The 26,325-nt window shown below is 33.9% G+C and overlaps 1 protein-coding gene across 1 annotated transcript; it reads left to right on the top strand.

Moving 5' to 3' along the window:
* The first annotated feature begins 2,449 nt into the window (after nucleotides 1-2,449).
* On the top strand, nucleotides 2,450-26,096 carry LOC114185214 (FHA domain-containing protein FHA2). The gene is made up of 3 exons (XM_028072825.1): nucleotides 2,450-3,150; nucleotides 16,340-16,497; nucleotides 25,573-26,096. The coding sequence occupies exons 1-3, from the start codon at nucleotides 2,547-2,549 to the stop codon at nucleotides 25,780-25,782; spliced, it is 972 nt and encodes a 323-aa protein (XP_027928626.1). The 5' UTR covers nucleotides 2,450-2,546; the 3' UTR covers nucleotides 25,783-26,096.
* The last annotated feature ends 229 nt before the right edge of the window (nucleotides 26,097-26,325 follow it).

Genomic DNA, 26,325 nt, shown 5'->3' on the forward strand with positions numbered 1-26,325 from the left:
AGTACTCTCAACCATTTGAGCTAATACTTTTCCATGTCATACCAATTAACCTTTAATGACTTCAAAGTTTCCCACCACGCGCATTTATTACTTAATTAATTAATTTCCATGGTTCTTACAAATTTCGTTAATGCAATATGTCTGACTGTATGTGGGAAATTGGACTTGGTGAGTATATTTCCCTATAAGTTGGACATGCTAGGAGTAATTAGAAAATAGAGTTTCTCATAAAGATTTTTTTACAAATTTAATGATGATTTTCTTTTTGCCAATGTTTGTAGAAATTTGTCAAGAGACAATTTTGACTTATGTATCATTTGGAATTTGTTGATATTTATTCTAATAGAGGACAATAGTCGTAACAATTTTCATTGTAATTAAAGTTTATATATTGTAATGTGGTATTGAATTGTTTTTGATGAATTAGGTATGAGTTCTTGAACTTAGGATTGTACTTTTGAGAGATTTTTTATATCTTGTAGCTTTGTTGTAATGAGTTATTATGTTGGCTAGGAATTTAAGTGTGACTGTATGATTAGAATTGTGTAAGGCTATAATGATGTAGTTTGCAGTTTAGCGAATCTTAAAATGAATCCATATAACTTAAGCGAAAATGTGACAGTGTTGACCATGAGTTCGAGGATCACGTAACTTTGAGTTTTTTTTTTAAGTATGGGTTAGTCATTAAAAGTATGATCATTTCATCAATGTAGTATTTGTATTTGTTCGTGAGTAATTAGAGTTGGTTAGAGTTTTCCCAAAAAAATTGATGTGCTACGGTAATTAGACAATAGAGGTTTTTGTAAACTACTTTTGTAGATTTTATGGTGATTTTTTTCATAGTTGTGCTTGTTGATAATTGTTGAGATAAATTTGACATATGTATCATTTGAAATTTGTTTTTATATAGTCTAGAAGAGGATGATAACATTGTTAATTTGGTTGAGATTATAATTTTTTAAAGTAATTGAGTGTTGAATTTATAGTGAATGGTTTTTGATGAATTGGGTTTGAATTCTTGAACTGAGGAATGTTTTATTCAAATATTTGTTATACATTGTTGTGTAATTGAGATAAGTTTGTGTCGGTTAGGATTTTAAGTGTGATTGTATGATTAGAATTACCTTAGAGTATGATGATATAGTTAATGGATTAGTTACTGAATCTTTAAGTGAAACCACATTGCTTGAGAAAAAAAATTGGTCGTGTTGAACATGAATTTAAGAATCATGTAGCTTTGTAAAGATTTTTTAATATAGACTAGTTATTAGTAGTATGTAAGTTCCTTCAAAGTTGTATTTGTAATTGTATATGAGTAATTTGACCATTTTAATATTTTTCTCTAAAAGTTAGATATGTTATGAGCTTTTATAAAATATTTATTCTCATAAATATTTCCACTAGATTTAATGTTAATTTTTTTCTTGGTGGTGGCTGCGGAATATTATTTTGAGACAAATTTTACTAATCTATTGTTTGAAATTTCCTAATATTTGGTGCAATAATGGTTGATAGCCTTATTCATTATCGTTGGGGTTAGAATTTATTTGGTGCAATAGTAGTTGATAGCCTTGTTTCCAATGAGAATGTATTAAATCTTGTAGTTTAGTAGTGATACATTATGTTGATTAGGAATGTAATTGGAATGCTATGATAAGAAATGTGTAAGAGAGTGATGATATAATTGATGAATTAGTTACCCCTATAGACCTTCTATGGACCTTATGCTTTTGTAGTTTTTGCACATTATTATGGTTTCTTCTTCCCCAATGTCAAAAAATAAACATGTACCTGAATCTTGGATTTTACACTTGTATTGGAAAGGAGCATAGATCTTCCAAGGTGGAGGGACATAGTCTATAATGGAGTCCAGTTTCAATCATGAGGATTAATGGCTGAGTTGTAACTGAAGACCCCGAGTTCCATAATGAACGCCAATTTGCTATGGTAAAAAGTTGAAAGCCTTAATAACAAAACAAAAGATATAACAAACTCTTCTGACTCAAAGTAAATAACCCTAAACCAAAATACTACATTGCCTTGACCATAAGAGTTCACATTTTATTAAAAAAAGAAGTTACAAATAATTTATTCTCCGTGATATTAAAGAATATTTTAAGTACAAAAGATAACAAAAATATAAATATTACAAAAATAATAACCACATATCAAATCTTTTTACAACAATATTTTTTAATAAAATTTAATTAGTTTTTGAACATTTACCTAAGGTTATATATATATATATATATATATATATATATATATTTCATGTTTATATATTCATATGTTTATACCAAATACAACTTACACGTATATATTTTATTATATTAAATTCAATTTTAAGTTAGGCCTATTCTAGTAATGTAAAAAATAAATGACTTTTTGAAGTTATTTGGTAGAAATTCCCCTGGAAAAATATTAGAATATGTCTTTTAAGAAATTAAATTTTCTCACCTGCTTCTTCTTCACTCTCACGCGCTCCCTTTCTCTCACATCAACCAAACCCTCTGATTCTCCCCAATTCTGATTCCAATTCCCCGGCGATGTCAAGCGCGGCGGCAGGAGGCGACGTGGAGGCGGGGTTCGCAAAGCTCCAGGGCGAGGACTTCGAGTACTACATGCAGACTTACTCCATCGTCCTCGGCCGCAATTCCAAGAAATCCACCGTCGACGTCGACCTGTCCAGCCTCGGCGGCGGCATGAACATCTCCCGCCACCACGCCCGCATCTTCTACGACTTCGCGCGTCGCCGCTTCGCTCTCGAGGTCCTCGGCAAGAACGGCTGTCTCGTCGAGGGCGTCCTCCACCTCCCGGGCAACCCCCCGGTCAAGCTCGATTCCCAAGATCTGCTCCAAATCGGTGATAAAGAGTTTTACTTTCTCTTGCCTGTTCGTAGCATTTTGGGGGGGCCCGTGGGCCCGCGCCATTACCCTAACCACCCTGCACCTCCCGGGCCCGTCGTGCCGCACTATAACTACCATTTGAGTTCGGGCCCGGGCCCGGGCCCGGTGAAGAAAGCGCCTCGGAGGGAGTATTACGAGGAGGAGTTCGACGACGAGGATGATGTGGGTGCGAGGAAGATGCGGAGAGAGGGGTATGATGGATATGGCTACGCTGGCGGCAAGTCTTCTCTTTCGGCACCAATGGGTTAGTGCTTCTTGAATTATGATTGCGATTATTGATTATTGAGTTGTTGCATGTAGGGCTAATTGGAATTCCAATTGCTCACCTAGTTTTTGTTTTTCTTGTTCACGGGGCATTTAATGTTTTAATCTTCGGGGAAGGGCATCATGTCTGCTTTTGAGCTAATTCTTTGGCTTCAGTCCATGAAATTTAGTTAGGGGTGAAGTTGTAGTCTTACATTTTCAACTTGCAGTTATAAGGTGTAGTCTGTTAAATTCTTAATATTTGGAATCTTGGGTGGTATGCTGGAGGGAGGATAGTGTGAGATGTATCGTTGTTATGGTGTTTGAAATTGTGTTTAATTAGGGTCGTTGGTTTTGCAAGGTTAGATTGTTATCTCTTGTAATGGTCACTTGCCATTATATTTGGTTGTGCCTGTGGTTGGTGTTATTTGCAGTGACTAAAAAGAATGTGGCCTAGATTTATTTAGATAATTTGCTATTTTCCAGAACATCAATCCCCCAGGGAGATGAGTGGCAATGAGGAATAACTGTGGTCTTACAATTAAGTTGGTGGGTGCTAAAGAGAGCATGCTGGTCATGGGAGTCTTCAGAACTTCAATTTCTAGGATATTGCAAACTGTAATCATTATCCTTTCTAACATTTAAGTGTGCAAGGATTTGTCTTCAAGGAACTTTCTAGTTTCCATGTTTGTATTGTAATAGGACCTCGGTCTTCACATTTTATAAATTAATACCAATCCCAAATCCTGAATTTCCTGCAATGTTCACTGATCAAACACTTTTTGGTTTTCTTAATTGTATCACCAACTGGATTAACAAAGGTAATATGTTATTGGTTCAAATCATGAATGACACTGCTAAAAGATTATTCATGAACAATGTTGAAACCACACAATCTTTCACTTGATAGTAATTCTTCTAAGATGCGTGGACTACCCACCAATTCATACAGTCTCAAACATAAAAATTAGCACATACTTATGGTGTAGACTCAGAATTTTACATCATATTCAGTGTTCTAGCTTTGTGCTATGATGATAACATATCTTCACCCCTTCTATTTGAAGCCATGATTGAGCTTCACTGTTATGATGACTTTTAACAAGGGTTGATGCCTAGGGTTTTTCAATATTCTATGCTCTACATTGTGGATGCTAGTGATTAGACAATAATACAATAATATAACTTTTGATAGCCTAATTGCTGGAAGAGTCTTAAATATTGCTATAGAAGAGAAGTTTAATGTAGCGACCATAGTAGTCCAAATAGCAGGTGGGATTGTAGCTAAAGTTGTTTTGATAGTGGCAGCGCGTGTTGATTCTGAAAAAGCTCAGTAAACTGAGAGGTTAGATTTTTCTTTTTCTGAAAGTGGAATCTGCAGCTGTAATAGTAGTGAAAATAGTACAGATTACTTTGACTCAGAAGATAATGATTTCTATCTAGGAAATTTGTTTATGACTTTTGTTTGTTTTTCACTTGTGTATGTCTTGTTTAAGGCACCTATGAATTTTTATTGTTGGATACAAATTTAACAAATGTTGAGTAATTTATGTCATTTTTGAGAATCTATATTTATGTAGTACATATTATATAAAATATGTAAATAATTCATAATAGAGGCCATTCCCTATCTGTTATTCTGCTATAGTGGTTTTGGGGCTGGCTGCCTCCTGCAGCTATCCCAGTTTTAAAACATTATTGCAAGAAGACTTGAGCTAGCCATTTTAAGGGATTGAGGATATGTTAAGCCTTGGGATATTACTAATTGAGGGATATGCTGTACCCAACCACAGAGCTTAAACTGTCTAATCCCAAGCTGTCTTGTGCTTGGATATCTGACATTTAAGCATGACATATTTATACTATGACTTTTTGCATTTGATTTTCCTTCTTGCTTGTTCATGTAAGGGTCAATTCATGCTAATTTTCTAGTGGTACTAGGATGTTTATTTATTTAAAATAATGTTAAAATAGTTCATGTATATATTATATATATAATTAGTTCCATACTTCAAATAGATGTGCTACACTTCCCATTATTTGCTATAAAATGTGTGTTCACTCTTACAAATATTCTGCAGCTTTTAAGAAATTTAATAGATATATAATGCTCAACATGAAGATCATAGTTGACAAAAGTGCAAGTAGTTTATTTAAAACTGCATGTTGGTTAAATTAAAATATTTTGGAAAATGGATATTTGAAGTCCACTTGGTTATTGGGAAGGAAAAATGATAATAAATAAGAGCTTATTATGTGGTTTTTTAGCTTCTTTGAAGTTTATATTAATAATTTACCATGAAGTTGAACTCAAGTGGTGTACGAAATGTAGTTACCCTCTTTACATACCATAGTAATGTACTTTGTAACTTTAAAGAGTATATCATACAAAGTAATTGGTCTATAATCCTAATTGATATGGGATCTAAACACTAACTAATTGTGCTTAATAATTGAATTATAATTGTCTCTTTATTTTGGACTCAAATTATTTGTTGCATAGCCTAAACCAATCTTCACTTATTATTTTGTCAATAACAGATTTTTTACCGTGTAGGTGAAATTTAATTTTCAAATGTGTTTTTCTTGCTACTATTAGGTTAGTGTCTCTATGTCCAATTGTTTGACATGGTATCTAGAGCCTCTTGGAAATTTTGTTGGCCTGGTGGATCTATTGTGTTCGGTGGAGTTTTTTTTTTTTTTTTTTTTTTTAACACTTTTTCTAGGTTCCCAATTGTTCCAATGACGTCTTTGGCACTTTTTTGGATGACCTTCTTTTTCTCCAATGACAAGAGGGTCAGACTTGCCTTGCACCAATCTACATAATTGTCCAAATGCCGATTGAAGATCATGTATGATGCATCCTCACATATCTTTCCCATTCACAAATCTGTCACCCTTGCCATTGTGTGGTGGCACATGCAACAATGCCTGCTTTCCAACCACCCGATGATGTGCTCTCTTTCTTTCAAGTGCAATCTCAATGGTTACGACCCCATTAGACTTCGTTTGGTGGTTCTATTTGAGTTTTTCTCTCCTGTGATTATTTATTATTAATTTTCCTCTAGATTTAAAAAGAGTCTCCCAACAACTAACTAGCCTTGTATAACTTCGACATGGTGGCAATTCTTTTTGTTGTCTCTCTCAATCTCTTTCCTTGGGTCCTTGAGTCGCTAACTTTCATATATTGGGTAATTGTTCTCTTTTCTCTTCCCTTGCCACTACTATTGACAATTTGCCTCTCATTACCGCTACTTTTGGTTCACAAAAAATAAACCCATGGCATTAGTACTACAAAATTCCTTTCGGTGTTATCAATAATGGATATTGGAAAATAGTGGTAACTCAATAATCCTTTATGAAAATATATTGGATGCCATAAGGGGTTATGGTAGAAGCATCAAAGACCAAAAAAAAGAATATATTTATACAAATAAATAAGTAAATTTCATAAATATAATTGAAATGCAAAAGATAATGAAAGACATCCATATAATTAATGATATTAACAAGTCTAGATTTTGGAATTTCAAGTTCCAAGAATTAAAATAAGAATAAAACATATGACTAATATCCTAAATTTCTAATCATCTTGCTCTTCCTCTATCCCAACATAATTATGTTCAATGTTATCCAAGGGACATATCCCTCCTTTTCCCCTTCAAAGAAAGCTTGGTTAATAATTCTTCAATATTTTCTGACTCAGAGTTAGAGCTATGGTTATCAAACTTGCGAGTTAACTCGTTAACTCAGACAAGTTTACATTCCTAGTCATGGCTTCTGAGTCAACTCGAAAGCAAGCTCGTTTTTCAACTAGAATCAGATGTGAAATCGGTGGAATCATTCGAACTTGCGAGTTTATAGTGATTTGGCGAGTTCGAAAGAGGAAAAATTTGAAGCCAAACAAAGTCGTTTGGAAGGGAAAAATCACCTGATTAGGGCTCCAATCTTTTGTTATTAAGCCCCTTCTTCTTTGTTCTCATGAGTTGCATCACCCACTCGCCATCACGTCACTCTCTCGTCATTGTGCTCGTTGTCGACCATCATCTCGTAGTCGTCCTTGGTCGCATTGTCCTCGCTTCACTCTGTGCGAAGCTCCCAAACAGAGCCATCCCCAGTGTAGGCGCTGATAGATCGTGTGAGCTTCTTCTCCTTTCCAGAAAGGTCGTCGCACACCGTGAAGCTGCATTTTCCTCCCAACAGAAGAGGTGTGGGGTGACACAGGAAATGAGGATAAAAATTAGGGTATTTTTTTACTTTGGGGAATGGGTATTAAAAACATTAGGGTTATCTTTTTATTTTGGGGTAGAATGGGTATCAAAAAAAATTAAGGAGGTGCAGAAGAAATAAATGGGAGGAGGAAGTGGCAGCCCCTCTCAATGGACACTCTCCACACTGCAAGTCATGATTATTATGTGTTTATTTTTTAATTTTGTAGTGAAAAACTAAAATTAGAGCATTATGTCCGGAAATGGATCGAATTCAATGAATACTAATCCAATGCATCCTCGTCTTATTTTGTTTAAACTACTTTTAAGTTATATAATTTTAAGGACTTATTTGAACTAGGATGTTATTTATATAATTTTTTTTCTCATGTCAAAGTAAACTCTTACGAGTTTACTATTCAAGTTTATGATTCTAATTTACGATTCTAGTTTATTGGGCTCTCACGAGTTTATGTAAACTCTCGAGGTTAGAGCTATCAAATTCCAATTCATTATCAACCCCAACTTGAATTGTCTCTTTGCCCTTCCTTTAGGTTGAGGCCAAAGTTGCACTTCCTCCTTTTTTGATGCTTGTGAAGATTCAATAATAATACTACTACTTGATGGTTGCTTTCTTTTATTGTTTGCTTTTCTCCTTCGATAAATTGTTGGCTCACCAACACTTGAAGCTTCGTAAACAATTGTCCAACTAAGTTGAATCATCATAAAAAACTAACTCATTCCCTCATCTTTTTATGATTGTCATCCACTTGCCCCACCAACCACTCATTGCACTCATCAATGTCATTAAGTACAATAAGATCAATTTCATCTCTAGTATTGTATCTTTGAGCAAGTTGTTGGTTATACTTAATGCAAACCAAATCATGCAGTTTTTTGTGGTCATGCCTATTTCTCTTTCTTCAATGAATCTGCATTATAAATAAATAAAATAATGATTACTTTTTTCCTACTTCGTAAAATTATAACAATGAAATGAGGCTTAAACAACAATTATTACTTCTTCAAATACACTTCAATTGCATTCACATCTTGATAAGCTACATGTCAAGCTCAAAATTTTGATTGCTAGTCTTTGTAGGTTTGGAGTTGCGTGATGATAATTCTTCCACATTGAGCTATAAAAGAAAACAAAGTAACTTAAAATTTATGAATTATAACTTCAAGTAATTTAGAACACTTGGAATTGTTTAAGTACTCACCAATAGTTCTGGTCTTCCTTGGTTCTTTGGTGAAGTCAACACCAAATACTGCAATTCCAATTTATAAAGAGACAACTGAAGTTAAACTTTTTTGTTGTATATCTTTACTTGGCACCAACCTCTTGATACAAGCATATGACCCATTTATTACTGTTGAATATAGAAAAATTAGGGTTTGAGATTAATCTCCCTTGTGTATAAACCACAAATAGGGTAATCTATTTATAATAGAGAGAGGTACAACTAAAAAGAGTAACTAAAAATAAATAGAGTATTGTTTGATATTGTGATTAAGAATATCTAACAATATTAACCAATATCTAAACAATATCTAGCACTCTCTCTCAAGCTGGAGCATACAAATCATATGTGTCAAGCTTGTTACAAATATAATCAATTTTAGGTCCTCGTAAAGACTTAGTAAAAATATCTGCTAACTGATCATTTGAGTTAACAAATTCAGTCTTGATGTCTCCCGACATTATCTTTTCTCGAATGAAATCACAGTCAATCTCAATGTGTTTGGTCCTTTCATGAAAGACAGATTTAGAGCTAATATGAAGAGCAGCCTGATTGTCACACACAAGTGTCATTTGAGTGACATTTCCAAATTGTAACTCTCTAAGAAACAATGTTAACAAATTTCGGCCATGGCGGTGCTATGGCGGAAATCGGTTGCGGTTTCCTAATCTACCGCCACAACATGACGGAGGCGAAGCGGGTTTTCCGTGGCGGCCACTTTACGCATGGCGGCTGGCGGTGGTGAAACGGTAATGACGAAAAAAGAGAATTGAAGAAAGAGATAAGCAATAGCAAAGTGGAAGAGATAGTGCAGTTACTGTGTCTGAGAATAGATGAGTAGCGTGGGAGATGAGATAGGCAGCGACTGGCACACATAAACCCTAATTTCATCCTTCTATGTGTTTTACTCTACATCAGTTTTACGGAGGTTTAATTTGGGTCAGGCCCACTAACATTATTTGACCTAACCTAAGCCCAGAAACCCTCCTCTCTTATTCTTTTATATTTTACTGTGGCCCTTCTATTATTCTTTTACCAGTTACTGATGCAGTAAAATATTACTGATGTAGTTAAATATAGATTAAAACATCTCTTCTCTTATTCTTTCAACTTTGGCCTTAGTTATTGCAACCAACAGCCACAACTGCCACCACCAGTTGCTGTTGCCCGCCATTGTCAGCCACTGCCGCCTGCCGCCACAATCAGCCACCGCCGCCTGCCTCCTGCCTCCTGCCGCCACAGTCAGCCATCGCCGCCTACCACCACTGTCAACTCTTTTTTTTTTTTCAATTTTTTTTCTACTTCTCTTCTTTCTCTATAATTATTTTTTCAAAAATTATACTTTCCTCTATAACCCGATATGTTTTCCGTTATAACTTTATAACGGATTTTTGGGTTGCCGATATTTTTCGTTATCCGATATTGATAACACTGCTAAGCAATTGCTTGAGCCAAACAAGTTCACAGGCAGCTGAGGCCATAACTCTATTCTGCTTCTGCACTGGATCTTGTCACAACACTCTGTTTCTTACTTTTCTACGAGATCAAGTTATCACCAATGGAGACATAATACCCAGATGTAGATCTTCTATCAGAAGGAGATCCTGCCCAATCATCATTTGAATAACAAATAACTTTTGTATGGTTATTAGAACCATATAACAATCCTTTGCCAGGAGATCCTTTAATATACTTCAAGATACGAATGACTGCATTCCAATGACTGCAAAGGAAATGTCAGGACGAGTAATTGTAAGATAATTCAATTTTCCAACAAATCTTCTATACTGCTCAGGATCTGATATATGCTTTCACTGATTTGGTAGAAGTTTAGTATTGGGATCCGTGGGTGTATCAACAAACTTTGAACTCACCAACCCATTTCCTCCAAAATATCCATGACATACTTTCTCTGAGATATAACAATACCATTATTGGACTGTGCCACCTCAATACCCAAGGAATATCTGAGTTTGCTAAGATCTTTGGACTGAAAATGGTGATAGAGATGTTGTTTCAACTGAGAAATGTGATGGTTGGCACTACCTATAAGAACGATGTCATCGACGTATACTATCAAGTAAACACATCCAGTACTCGAGTGTTGATAAAAGACAAAATGATCTGCTTCACACCGACTCATACCAAATTGTTGAACAAAATTGCTAAACTTTCCAAACCAGGCCCTTGGAGACTGTTTTAGGCTGTATAGGGATTTACGAAGATGACATACCATCCTAGAAGACTCCCCTGAACAACAAACCCATGAAGTTGCTCCATTTAGATTTCTTCTTGCAAATCACCATTGAAGAAAGCATTTTAACATCCAGTTGATAGAGAGGCCGTTGTTGAAGAACAACCATGGTGGTAAATAAATGAACAAAAGTCATCTTTGCCACATGGGAAAAGGTATCTCTATAATCCAATCCAAAAATTTGAGTCTAACCTTTGGCCACAAGACGAGGTTTCGGGCGATCAATAATACCATCAAGTCCAACTTTGATAACAAACACCCACCTGCAACCAACAACAGATTTCCCTAATGATAACGGGACCAGTTCCCAAGTTCCATATTTATGAAGAGCACACAGTTCATTTGTCATGGCTTGACGCCAACCAGGATGAGCTAATGCTTCATGGACAGTTTTTGGAATGGTCACAGAAGAAATATGGGAAAGACATGTATAAAAAGATAATGACAGTCGACGATAACTCAAAGCAATATAATGGGGGGAGGGATTACATGTAGAACGCATACCTTTTCGGAGGGCAATAAGAAGGTCAGACTCAGGTGTCAGAGTAGTTGGCACTTGATTGGAGTCACATGGTGGTGGTTGTGATCGGTTTCGGTGACTATAAACCTAAACCTAAAGGGGCAGTGGAGAAGAAGCTAACTGTGGAGCAGGTACTGATGGTGAAGAAGACACAGTAAGAGGATCATAAACAACAGGAACATTATATGTACTAGGAGTGTTGACAGGATTGGATGGAGATAAAGGTGAAGATTGACTCTTAAAATAAAAGGGAGAACAGGTTAAAAGGAGACCCAGGGACATAAAGAACATTATTAATGGTTAAAGAATGGAAAAGTTTAACAGTGCCAACACCATGAGATGATACTCTAGAGCCATCAGCCAGTGTAACAGAAGGTAAAGGATTAGGAAATGATAAAGAAGATAACAAAGATTTGTTACCATTAATATGATCAATGGCTCCTGAAATCAAAAACCCAAGGACCAGGAGAAGAAGATTGGCTCAGACTAGCAAAAGATGTACCTGTGTGTGCGACAAACGCAGTGGAACTAGAAGACAGTTGATCCTTATACCATTTGAGAAATTTGTTGAACATAGTAGGTGTATCGGATGAAACAAAAGAAGGAGGATCCCTAGCCGACGAAGGTCGAAAAAAATCGATTTGAACAACTGTAGTAGATCGAGGAGGACGACCATGTAATGCATAACACTTGTCAATCTTGTGACTTAGCTTGTCACAATGTTCACACTTAGGATGCCCTTTTCCGTGTTTGTAAGGACAAGTCAGGTCATCACAGTGAGATGCCATAATAAATTGAATACAAAACAAAAATACAAATCACACAGCGGAAGCAACAAACTAAACAGATCCTAATATTAGATAATTGCAAATTCCTTATAATGGCATAAAGAATATGGGGTAGAACATCTAGAAACGCCTCAAAGCAGAAAACAAATGTAAAATTGCAATCACGTGAAATTTGAAAAATTGCGAAAGAGGCTTAGGGCTTGGGACTTAGGGCTTAGGAAAGAGGAACTACTGCGAGAATGTCTTAATCATAAAATTTGCAAAAGAGACTTAGGGCTTAAGATTAAGAGCTAAGGGCTAAGGGCTTATGAAAGAGGAACTACTGTAATGATCCTTTCTCAATCATGGATCGTTTAAGGCTTTTTATACCATATTGAATATAGAGAAAATAGGGTTTGAGACTAATCTCCTTTGTGTATAAACCACACATAGGGTAATCTATTTATAATTGAGATGTACAACTAAAAAGAGTAACTAAAAATAAATAGAGTAAATAGAAGATATTGTTTGATATTGTGATTGACAATATCTAACATCTTAACAATATCAACCAATATCTAAACAATATCTAACAATTACCTCCAAATCATATTCCATTTCGGGGTTACAATAACAAAATTCTGGATCTAAAAAATGACCAGTTGCATGTGATGGACAATGAAGTTTGCAAGTCCATATATTATCAATGATTGTTAATACATCATTGAATTTACTTTCGATGATTTTGAAAGACATTAGTATGGTTTCTTTGATCTTCTCCATTGCTTCATAGATATATCCCATTGTTGCCTTTCTTTCCCCATCTACAAGGTGAATACACGAATAAGAGGAGGCATGCCTTTCAAAGTTAAAACCACATGGTTCCAAAGTGAAGGCATAAGAACAACTTTTAAAGCTTCCCCTCCCCTTAGCTTCCTTAGACAACTTGTCTTAACAAATTTTGAGCCATCAATGGACTTCACAAACATTGTTCTCACCGAAGAGTTCACCAGAAAAATTAATCAAAAATATTTGCTTCTAATCAATTCATGCATCTAACATGATAGAACAACCATATTTGGTCCATTGTACTTTATGATCTTTCAACATCCCTTTGATGCAGTCCATCTCCTTGCTAAGAAGTGGAATTCTAATTTCATGATAAGTAGGAGCTGATTAATGTGGACCATAAGCTCCAATAGCATTAGTGATGTCCTGAAAGCTTTTCAATCTAACGAGATTGAATGACAAGTTTTGTTGGTACCAAAAATGAGCCATATATTGATGAAGTGATGCCTTCAAATTTTTCACATGCCTTTTTGATATTTATAACTTGTCTTTGTTCTTCCTTTTTTCTCTTCTCTAAAACAAGAACAAGGTTCCTTTGAAACATATCCATTGGTCCTTTTTTCCATTTATTCTTTCTTCCTTTAGGATTACTAGCCGTTGAAAATTCAATTTCATCTTCATTCCCATTAGTATCATTAGAGCTCTCTACATTATCAACAAAATTGATTGTCTTCTCCCTAAATAATTTCCAAAGCTCTTCTATAACATTTCTTGGAGCCTTGGACAAGGTTCACCATTGCCCTCCCATTAGATGTTTTTTTTGGCTCATGTGGTTCCTCCTTTCTTAAATTTTTCCACATTAATTACAAGCTATAGTATTTAGGTTTGATTCATCCAAAGGACAACAATATTTCCAATTTGGATCATTTGTATAGGATGATCTTGAATTGCTTGTTGCCATTGGGTGCGGTTGCACTAAAAGGAAAAAGAAAAAACAGCGGCTGATTACTACAAAAAAAGAAAAAAAAAAAAGAAAAAGAAAAAAAAAAGCAAAAAAAAGAAAACAGGAAAGTGTAAAGAAAAAAACAAATAAAAAAGAAAATAGAAAACATATTCAGAAACACAAGAGAGAAAGTAAAAAAAAAAATGAAAAAAGTACATAAATGTTCAGCAAAAAAAAAAAAAAGAGAACGTAAAAGAAAACAAAAAAGAAAATAAGGAAAGAGAGAAGAAAAATAAAATAGAAAAGACGAAAGATAGGAAATAAAAGAAAGAAAAGAGAAAAGAAGAAACATTAAAGAAAAGAAGAAAAGGGGAAATCAGAAACAGAAAATAAAAGAAAAGAAGACTGAAAGGTGATGAAAGAAGGAAGCAAATACAACAACACCGAGCAGTAGTGAGTGGGGAGTGAGAGAAAGAACGAGAATGCAGTGAGGTGAGAGATGAGAACTGTGTGGTTGGTAGGGTAGAGTATCATTACTCTCTTGTTAGACTTTTTGGTCGGGTTTGGATTGGGTTTCATGTAACCCATCTAAAAAAAGATTTTGGGTTGGCTTGGGTCAAGCAAACCATAAACTTCTTCTACCCGAGGGACGTGATTTCTGCTACAATCATTTCGTGATGGCCAAAGCAGTCATCATGGATCACCACGCGAAAATTGATTCACCATTGCCTTGTTGTGGTGGTCATCAACACTGACAGATTTTGGCCATGGCCAGTAATTGATAACATTGATCCCTTTCATCTCTTACCATGGACTTTGTTCGTTATGTGTCCAATTGCTGATTTAATTTACTTTTTGTCACCCAATTGACTAAATCTCATGACATTATCTGCACCTTCACTTAAAATAATGTTACCTTAAGGGATTGTAAATTTGCACGAACTATTGACATCATATATAAGTTGCATAAACTTGACTATCTCTCTTCATCAACACCTATCTTTGTGTTTGTGATTTTTACAATGATGATTCGTGCACAACTAGCACACACCCCTGGTTGACAAAATTGCTGAAGATGGTGCTAAGTTTAAATAACCTTGTCTAGCTTGAATTATGAGTCTTGGTAGTTACTAGTTAGATGAACACATTCATCAATATTCTTGTTGTAGTATTTATAAATGAGCTTTATAAATGAGCTTTATCTCTTTTTTCTTTAGTTCACTTCGATATTTGAGGTCTTTCTCGTATTGCTACTCCTTTTGGTTTTAAATATTTTGTTATCTTTATTGATGATTAATTTATATGTACATGGTTGTGGTTGATGAAAAATTGATTATAATTATTTTCTATCTTTCACACATTTTATAGTGAAATAAAAAGCACCATTTGATATATCCATCCATTCATGTTTTTGGGAGAGGCAATACTTGTGAGTGCCTATCTCACCAATTCTAGCAATTCATGTCATCCAATGATATTCTCTATCAAACTTCATGTCCATATACTCAATAAAATTGAGTAGGTAAACTCATCTTGAATACGAGAAACCATGTTGAATTTGGGTTGAGCCTAACTCAAATGCTAATTATAGCTCTTGAGTTGAGGATTGCCAAAACTTATGTAAGCTTTAATTTGGTCATATCCATCATTTATTTATAACAATATATAATGGGGATTTTCTCATTTGGTGTATGCAATTTTTTTCCCCAAAATTACCCTTAGATATAAGGCACATAAACCGCAACTTTCCTACAATCCTCCATTCAACTTTTATTTTTCTACATTTTTTACACTGAAAAACTAGGGAAGACAATTTAAAATATATTTTAAAGAATTTGTTTTTTATTTTTTAATGGCAATACCTAATAACGACTCATTTTTTTTTTAAATTTAAAAAAATGCAAACACAAGCAAAACAATGCCTGCGTTATTCACTAATATCTATATTTGATGTGGGATATCAACGTTTAGTCATCACATGGTAAATCTAGGTGGTAAATTGAAACTTGTAAATAGGAATTAGTGATTATGTTATGAATATTATTTTTTTGATATGAAATTGTTCAAATGATTTATTCCCCATTAATTGCTTTGATGGAAATATAACAGAGAATCAAAAACTTGTTATTGGAAATTGAATTTATTTAATCGTGGAACATGTTTGTTCTTTTAAATATATGAATGCATTAAAAGGTAGAAGTGAAAAAGTTCACCTAAAGGAAGCCAAGTATTCTCTCTGTAAAAGAAAGGAAAACATAAGAGCAGCAAGCTGATTTTGTTCAGAAATACAATGAAGCTGTCCTACCAAATTAGTAAATAAGCAATCCATGCATTTTATCTAGCTTGTAAATTTTTCTTTATTGGTGTTATCTCAGTTGTGTGTTCTTTTGCCCGAGATCCAACTTCTATGTTGCATGAATAGCCTCAGAATTTGTAATGTCTGTGCAATGGTTTGGTTCCTGCAGATAAGAAGTCTGAAGGCAGATCCCGGGTTGATCGAGATGCTGACAATCTTCAGCTTCAGCAGCTGGAAGAAAAGGACGTAGTATCATCTGTAGCTACTGTTCTCTCTGATCTTTGTGGTCCTGGAGAGTGGATGCCTATGGAGAAACTTCACGCGGAGGTTAGTTTTTATCATTTTGTTTTATGTTGGTTCAACTTCCTGTTTTGTTTTCTTTTACCATTTTATTTTATTAGGCTGGGTCATTTCCTTTTCTAGCGTTCAAATTCTTCACAATAGGCTTTAACCATTGGGGCAGAAACTGAGTTCCATTTATGTTATTCAAACTCAGCCCCTTCTTTCTTCTCCTTTCTATGTGACTCTGCTTCTAGTTGCTGCCACTATTTCTGTTGACTCCTCTGTCATCCTTCCTGTGGCCATTGTACAGAGTTGAGTCTGGCAGTTCCACTGCAGTATTGGGTTTGCTCAAAACCCATTGCCTCCAGAACACAGTGCCACCCTGCCACCCTCTATGTCTGTTTCCTTGCTGTCCATCTAGTGCCTGAAACTGCTTTTTTTATCTCCCTTTGATGATCATTTTAAAAGGTTCATGTTCACCTGTATTTCTCTTTATCAGCAATCCTTTCATCATCTCCTTCAGTGATTCCTTTCCCTGCCCGAGTGCTTCAAACTGAATCTTGTTCAGTTCTGTGCCTGATTATGCTGGCACTGAAACTCTCCAGTTCTGGTTTCAAACTCATTAGAATGCTTTGATGAACCCTCCATGGATTCCAACCAAGTTCCAAGAACCTGCTGAAATTGAACCAACAATACCCAGATCAACTGCTCTAATAGCCATGCTGGAACTGGTAGAAAAAGCAGTAACAAAGGATCGACTTTATTGACTAAACAATAGGTAAAACGCTCCCAAGAAAGCAATTCACTGCTATAGATGTTTTGAAAAGTGTTAGAGATATTAGTTGGTTATGTCAGAGATATGATTTGATTACATTGAAAAGGAAGATAGGATATGATTTTATGGGAAAATATCTTACTAAATATTTTCTATTAGTACATATTGATTTTGTTCCTTATTATTGTTGTGTACCTAACATATGGAATTTATTGTAATCCTTCTGGATTTCTTTCTCCTCAACATGGTGTACTAGAGTGTACAGTCTTCCATGAATCTTTTTCTGACTAATCCTTTCAACAAAAAGTATAGATCCATTCCTTATACAACTCTAGAATTCACTAAAAATTCTTGAACTTGTAGAACTTCACCCAATTCTCAAATTTTTATGAGATCTCTCTCTTCCTCTTAATTTGTAGTTGACATTTTTTATGTCTTCAACCAACTATCCTATCCTAACAACCAGATGTAGCTAACTGACTAACTAACTAAGTAATTAGTGTCTATCATATACAAATATAAATTCCTAAAATATATGTCTGTATATCCGTGGTTAAAGTCATATTCATGTGAGGTCAGCGAGGGAAACATATAACATAAACCAGAAATGAAATCATGACACACCTGTGTGAGAGAGAACATTTATTGCAAGATGAAAGGGCGGATCAGTCTGGTAGAAAATAGATAACAACTTGAGTGAAGAATAGGGCTAAAAGTGATGCTGAAGAAAAGGGATAGGTAAAAAATACAAGGATGGCCATAGATGATGTCAGAGAACAGTGGACCGGGACCTATTCGTATTAGGGGTTTTATAGTGTTTCAGAATGACAAGAGTGGGATCTTGAAACTGTCCCCTAATAAAGCCTAAAAGTACACCGTGTCATGTTGGTAAAAGGAGTTTCCAACAGTTAGGGTTTAGGGTGGAGTCATGCCCATAACTGTCATGAAATTGTATGATTTCAGGCACTATCGTGGCTTGCTGTCCACGGCATTAAAATGTGATGCAATCTCGAAATTGCCCACTGTGAAACCCCGAAGTTGACAGTACTGAGGGTAAAAGCAGTTTTGAACCCATATTAGTCATGCCACCAAGTTGTAGGTTTTTGTGCACTATAGCAGCTGTGATGGCTACAACATTAAATTGTGTCAGCAAATTTAAAATGGTTGCAGTATACTTTGCAACATATATCACATATATCTCACCAGTTTGGAACACATTACAAATGAATTGAATTTGTTTTACAGTGTTGATGATCAAGGTTGTCAAGCTCGAAACTTTACGTAAATTCGTAAAAATTCCGTAAACTCAACTCGTAAACTCGGATTGTAAACCCATAAGAGTTTAATTCTCATGAAAAGAAATTATAAATTCAAATATTACAATAGAATAATTAAGTAGAATAGATGAAAATACACTTGAATTGCTCTTAATTGAATTTATCAATTCCCAGACATACTTAAAATTGATCCCTAATTTTAATTTTCAACTACAAAATTAAAAAAAGCATATTATATAATTATTAAATAATTAAAATTAATTCCTAATTAAAATCTGAAATTAAAACTCCTAATACCTAACTGGAGAATTCAATTAAAACAATCATTTATAAATAATATAATATATATTATATTACTTCCTTTCTTAAAAGCTGCAACACAGCAGCACAATAAAATTCTCTTCCTCCTACACACTGTGACGCAACTCTTTCCTTCCTCTCCTAAACGCTGTAGCGCAACAATGGGGATGCAATTGAGCGGCAAGAGAACAGCGACGTGACCACCAAATGGCGGTGCATCGAGCGACAAGTTAACAACAACGCAGCAATGAAACGCACAGTGATTAAGCCGAGAATGAACGCAAAAGTGGATGCAGAAGCAAAACCCTACATTATGCGAGTTTTCTTTGGTTTCTCACACCAAACGACTATGGTGTCTTCCGTTTTGGGGTTTAAAAAACTTCTCCTTCGAACTTGCTGCCATTTTGGAGTTTAAAATACTTCTCCTTGGTACTTGCCAACTAGGGATGGCAACGGGGCGGGTACGGGTATCATGATCCCATCCCCATCCCCATAATAAAAATTCATCCCCATCCCCAAACCCAACGGGTATACAACTTTTGACCCATCCCCATCCCAACCGGGTAACGGGTATTTTCTTATACCCATACCCATTTTTTTATTGTTCCATATATCAATTAAATATTTTTTATAAAAAAAATTTAAAAATCACACCAACGGAATCATGATACTATCAAAATATTCAATATTAAAATAACATACTCTTTTTGATTTTCATGATGTCAAATATTAAGAAAAATATTATAATAGTATAAATCTCAAATTAAAGTATCAAATAACAACTAAATAAAATTCAAATAATTATATAAAAGCTAAAAAATTACACATTACTAAAATTTTATAATAACCAAAATATTTATTAATTTTACAAATGATCAGTGGTTTCATTTGCATTCGATCCACCTACACATAGAAAAAAAATGAAAAATTAGATATGATATAATAATTGAAATTGAAAATTTTAATTACTAGAATATAATCTACCTTCTTCATCAGATTCATTTTCACTCATGAGAACATCTTTTCCTTTTAATTTTTTAACACCTACAAACACCAAATAACACCAAATGTAGAATATTAGATGAGAATTCACAAAAAATACTAACAAAAAATATTAATAAATTTGAGTAACTTACCTAGATGGTTTAAGTTCCATATCCAACTTCTTGTACACATCAAAGCCTCTATAGTAATATAATGAAGTCAACTACGGTGAGAAGTTAATATCTGACCACCAGTACTAAAAGCAGATTCAGAAGCTACAGTTGTTATTGGAATAGCTAAAACATCCCTTGCAATTGCTTGAAGGGTTGGAAACTTTAACCCATTTGTTTTCCACCATGATAGGATATCAAATTCTTGTGTAACCGGCAAATTATCTTCTTCCAAGTAATAATCCAACTCTGTTTTCATAACCGTAGTTCTAGATTTTTTCTTTTTTGCCATAAACTCTAAAAATTCATTCGCATCATTATCAACATCCTTTCCCAACTCCAATGATGTAGCTCTATAAGAAGAAGTTTCATTCTTTTTTGATTGATATTCCAAAACCAAATCATAGCACATTTGACGAATCCTACTAAGTTTCAGATCAAAATCATTACCATACAATTTATAAAAATAATATTCTAACATGTCCATCTTGTACCTTGGATCTAAAACTGAAGCAATTGCCAATATATCATGAATAACACTCCAGTAACTTTCAAATTTCTTTAACATTTGTATTGCCATATTTTGAATGGTTATTTCAGGAGATTTAACCCAATCATTTATTGCAATCTTGATCTCACAAATCTTTGGGAAAAAGATGTTGGCAGTTGGGTATTTGGAGCCAGAAATGATTTTTGTGATGTCATTAAATAATTTTAGCCTTCGACAAACATCCTTTGCAAATTCCCACTACATATCAGTTAGCAAAGAAGTGTATTGAGCTTCACGTTGCTTTAACCTAAAAAACACATCCTTATAACATATGGCAATATCAAGCATCTTGTAAGTAGAATTCCATCTAGTTGGGCAATCCAAACTTAACTTTTTAGTGAAAGAAATTCGCAATTGTCTAGCTGTTTCCTCAAATTTTTCCATTCTTTTAGGAGTTGCTGTCCAATATGCTACACTTTCTCGAATTTTTTCCACCCCTTCTTTTAGGACGGCTAACCCTTCTTTCACAATCAAATTAAGGATATGTGCTGAACAACGCATATGAAGCAAAGACCCTTTCTTAATGAGTGTGTCCAACTTCAACTTATCCTTAATTTTTTCAATCATGCTATCATTTGTGCTGCAGTTGTCTAAAGTGATAGTAGACAATTTTGTATCAATATTCCAATCGAACAAACAATCAACTAATACATTGCAAAGTCGATCAGCTGTGTGAGGTGCGGGAACATAAATGAACCTATAAATTAAGCAATATTTTGTAAGACATATAATCTTTCTAGAGGTGCATAAAAAAAATTACTGGAAAATTTATAAATTAAAAAAGGTGTACCTCAATATTTTGCAATGTCCAATTGTCATCAATATAGTGAGCTGTGATAGACATATACCCTTTCTTTTGATTGCTTGCAGTCCACATATCCGATGTAATTGCTATTCTTCCTTTATTTGTATCTATCAACTTCATAACAACTTGTTTTTCATGTTCATAGATGCCGAGTATCTCTTTCTTTATCGTATTTCGTGAAGGAAGTTGAAATAATGGTTGAATTGTTGTCACGAATCTAATAAAACCAATATGGTCCACTATTGACAATGGATATTCATGCAATATAATCATTGTTGCAAGTTCCCTCTTGGCATTTTCTTCATTATAAGCTCCACAAGCCAATTCCTTTTTGCCACTTGAAATCTTAGAAAAAAGTGTTTTTTGTCCCCCTTTTCCTTCAACTTTTATCTTTTCAAAGTGTTCCCACACAACACTTTTCAATTTCCCTTTCTCAGGCTCTACTTGTGTTGTTGAATGTATTTCATCATGAACTTCTGAAGGTGTTTGCGTAGATGGATTCAATGGAGATTGACTGTCATTATTGGAACTTTGAAAGGGAGTTGGTTGTTGTGAACACTGTGGTGGACTTGGTACCTGCAAATCTTGATCTCCTGTGCTCATTTTCTCTAGAAACTAACATACGTAACAAAAAAAAATCAAACAAAGTAAAAAGGTTAATTTCTTTTTTAACAAAATATAAAAGAAAACCAATAATCAAGTTTAAAAATATTTCAAATATTTTTTATACTATTAAAAATTTATATTATACCACTTAAACGAAATAGCACAAATAACAAAATTAAATTAATAATAATTCAAATTTAAACATAGATTCTTCATCTTTTGATCTTGAATTAAATTAAGGATTTATGCAATTGAGCACTTAAAATTGAGAAATAAACATTATCATGAAACAAAAAATAAATAATAAATAAAATTATCATAAAGGAGTAAAGATAATTAAATGTGTGACCCAAATTTGAGAACATCCATTTGAACATAACATAACGGAAAAAAAAATGTATAATTAAGATTATGATAAAAGGAAAAGTACCTTGAAGATCTGCTTAAACCTTAAAGAACAAGCCAAACAATTAAAAGAGAGTAAAAAAGTGTATAACCAAAGTAACAAAAAGAAGAGCTACAAAATAAGAGTCAAACATTTTCATGAAAATAAATAAATAAATAAAGATAATCAAATGTGTAACCTAAAAATTATTTCATAGAATGAAATTGAGGAACACCTATTTGAACATAACCATGTACAGAGAGTAAAAATTATGTAATAAGAAGAAGAAAAATTACCTTCAAAATTAAATCTTGAAAAACAAACCAGACAATTGAGAGAGTAAACAAAGTGTATAACAAAAAACAAAGAGAATGAGAAATATGTTATATATATATATATATATATATATATATATTATATTATATTATATTATATTATATATTATATTACTATGTATATATATATTATATATGTGGATATCTTATGTTTATATATATATATATAATTATTTATATATATTATATTATATTATATATTATATTATTATTACTATGTATATATATTATATGTGTGGATATCTTATGTTTATATATATATATATATATATATATATATATATTTTTATAGATATATATTTATTTTAAGTATATATTATATTATATTATATAATAATATAAATATAATAATATATATTATATTATTATGTATATATATTATATGTATATTATATTATATTATATTATATTATATTATATTATATTACATGTATATGTGTAAATATATATATATATATATATATATATATAAAAGTATATTTTATTTATATGTATATATACTATATTATATTATATTATATTATATTTTATGTGTAAATATATTATTTATTTATATATATTTTTTAGATTATTTAATAAATTATAAATAGTTTAGTAATTTAAGCGGGGACGGGTATTTGGGCGGGTATATATATATCCCCATCCCCATCCCCATCCCCAGTTGAAAATTTCGGGTATTACCCATACCCATACCCAGTCAAAGCGGGGATTTCCCGTCAAAACGGGGACGGGTTCGGGTGATATCCACGGACACGGGTTTATTTGCCATCTCTATTGCCAACTCGATACCAAACTGGTGAGTTTGAGCGAGTTCCCTCCCAAGCCTATTGAGTTTTCACTAAAAACGAGTTTGCTTCTGAGTTAACTCGAAAGCTATGAGTAACCGAGTTCCCTCCCAAGCATATGGAGTTTTCACTAAAATCAAGTTTGCTTCCGAGTTAAGTCAAAAGCTATGAGTAAAACAGTAAACTCATACGAGTTAACAACCATGTTGATGTTAAATAGCTGTCCATGTCAAACCGTCACACAAGTATTGCAGGATATGAAACACTGCAGCACGTTTGCCATTCAGAATTCTTTTTCTTTACTCATTACATAGTTATACCTCAAAATGCTAATAAAAAGACTTAATTCATGACATTCATAATTAACAAAAAATCACGTCTTAAACAGAACGTACAAGTAAATAACAATTAAAGTTAATGAAAAAACAAGTTTAGGCCTCTAAGTCTCTAACTCTGAGGATACCCAAAAGGGTTGCTGTTTGTGTCTATGGGAGACAGATGACAACAAAACTCAGCTTAGAGAAAACAAAAAAAGAACTCAAGTTAGAAACCAAAAAACAGAGGAGGATAATAATACCCGTGGAAAAGCAATAACCTGTGGGACAGTGAGAGCAAAAAGGGGAAAACAGGCAACCTGGTTTAAAAAGGTGCAGAGTCAGTGGACAGATGCACACAGTCACTGGACAAAACTAGGTCATTGCAAGAAAACAGACAGAGCAATTGGTTGATTGATGGGTCACAATAAGTTAGAGTTGGATTAAAGAGAGAACATATGGATGAAAAGAAGCACAAAGAGTTTTATCCCAAAATGTTTTGAAAACCCTCTACTTTTTAACATTCAAACCCTAAAATTTGAGTTATTTAGGCTTTAGAATGCTTTCATGAAAGCGCCCTAGGAATGAGTGAAACTCCTGTGATGGTATCAATTGCTTTTGACACTAAAACACAATGTATTATGTGACGCAATGCTGCTATAGTGGTACAATTATGCTATTCACAAGATTGATAGATTATTTGAACAAAGTTTACTTATGATTCTTACTCAGAAGAATTAAATCACAAATAAGGGTAAATGCCAATCACAACAATTGAAGCTAAAAGCAAATCCAAACAAATTTGAGTGGAATTGTATATGTAGGCAACTAAAGTGAAAATGGATTTCCAATTTCAAATATAAAAGAGCATTTAGTTGTGTTTTTATTTCCGGCTTTCATTTCATTTTCTAACTGTAGAACTGTTGCTTTGTTTTCCATATGTTTGTTAATTTCAAAGATTTGCATAGGAAACAAAACAAAATCCTGTCTTTCTTCTCTGTACAAATCTCTTAGAAGAAGAAATGTATTGTGTTGGATCCCACATCAACTAGAGATTAGACTAACTATAATATATAAGTAGGTGTAAATTTCTCCTCATAAACAGGTTTTGTGAGGTTTAAAATCCACCTTTTAAGATGGTATCAAAGTCAATTCTAGCAAGGTTACTATTGGTCTCTATCGGACCATCCACAAATATCTAGTTCCATGCTTGATATGTCGCAGTTCTCAACATGAGGGGTGTGTTGAAAATTTTACATCAACTAAAAATGAGGTTAAAGTATAAGTAGATACAAATCTCACTTTATAAGCCAATTTGAATGGCTTAAAGTTCACTTTGCAATTTAAAAATGAAAACAGAAAATAAAATGTTCCCTAATGTTTATATAAATTTCAGATCAAAAGATTTTATTCATAAACACTCTTGTACTGGTTGATTCCAGCCTCCTCTTGAAATTCTCAGGCTCATGGCTTATACAATTTTTTTTGTATTGACACAATTATCCATCTGGCTAATTACTTCAGGATTTCTGGGGTTAGATAACCTGTTACACTGTTGTCTAACAGTAAGCGGTTTTCTAAGAGAGCTTACAATGTAACATTGATGTTTTTGTAGCAATTGCCGGTCTAGTAGTGTGATGCTTTTCCATCTATTATATATACGAACAAAATAAGAATGTGAAAATATTGGCGCGAGTGATGATCTGCTATGCGTCAAGATTATCCTAATATAAGGTTAAAATGCATCATTATATATCTAAAACATTTTGGCTATGATACAGGAACTCGTTGAGTGCTCAACTTATATTTTATTTTTTCTTTTCTTTTTGTTTAGCTGTTGGAGCAATATAGCAGTGTTTGGCATCATAGTAGAGTGAGGAGGTATCTGACATCAGAAGATTGGCCAGGTCCAGAATCCAAAGGGAAGCCTTGGTATGGTTTGCTTATGCTGTTAAGGAAGTACCCGGAGCATTTTGTCATCAACACAAGGTCCAAGGGCCGTGTCACCCTGGAGTTTGTTTCTCTTGTCTCTCTTCTATCCTGACCACATCGTCACTAAAGCTCAAATTGGAAAGGAAAATAACCATCAACCCTGGTTGCTTCTAACAGTGATATATGTTTTAGCTCTAAATCTGTATAAATGTACTTTTCTTGCTTTCTTTTTGGGTAATTACTTGTTACTGGGTAAATATGTCCCCCTCTCCCCTAGTGCTCTGAGAGCAAAATTAACAATTAGTTCTTTGTTTTTCATGGATTTAGTAAATGGGACTAAGACTTAAACAAGTAGGCGTGTCGAGTTTATTCATTCTATAAAATTGTAGGACCACTCCTAGAATTAATGTTAAACTGCTCGTCGAAGATGCACGCTCCATTATGTTTTCTGTGCAAAGCCACGTGTGGGATTTTTTGGCATTGCTGTATTGCATGTTGGACTAGGCCTTCACATTGGTGTTTTTGTGTGTTGAGCTATAGGTCCTTTTGTGTGGGCATTTTCTTTCTACACCCCGTAAATTTTAAAATTACAAGTTTACCCTTGTGGTATTAAATGGCAGTGGATGGGAGGTTTCGTTGGCGTGTTATTGTGGTA

This window comes from Vigna unguiculata, chromosome 5 (assembly GCF_004118075.2).
Source record: "Vigna unguiculata cultivar IT97K-499-35 chromosome 5, ASM411807v1, whole genome shotgun sequence".
In the NCBI taxonomy this organism is placed as follows: Eukaryota; Viridiplantae; Streptophyta; class Magnoliopsida; order Fabales; family Fabaceae; genus Vigna; species Vigna unguiculata.

Bases quoted from the DNA above. Each gene is read 5' to 3' on its own strand.
- LOC114185214 (XM_028072825.1), top strand. From the start codon at position 2,547: ATGTCAAGCGCGGCGGCAGGAGGCGACGTGGAGGCGGGGTTCGCAAAG. The intron at 3,151-16,339 runs GTTAGTGCTTCT...TGGTTCCTGCAG, and splicing joins TTCTCTTTCGGCACCAATGG to ATAAGAAGTCTGAAGGCAGA. The intron at 16,498-25,572 runs GTTAGTTTTTAT...CTTTTTGTTTAG, and splicing joins TGGAGAAACTTCACGCGGAG to CTGTTGGAGCAATATAGCAG.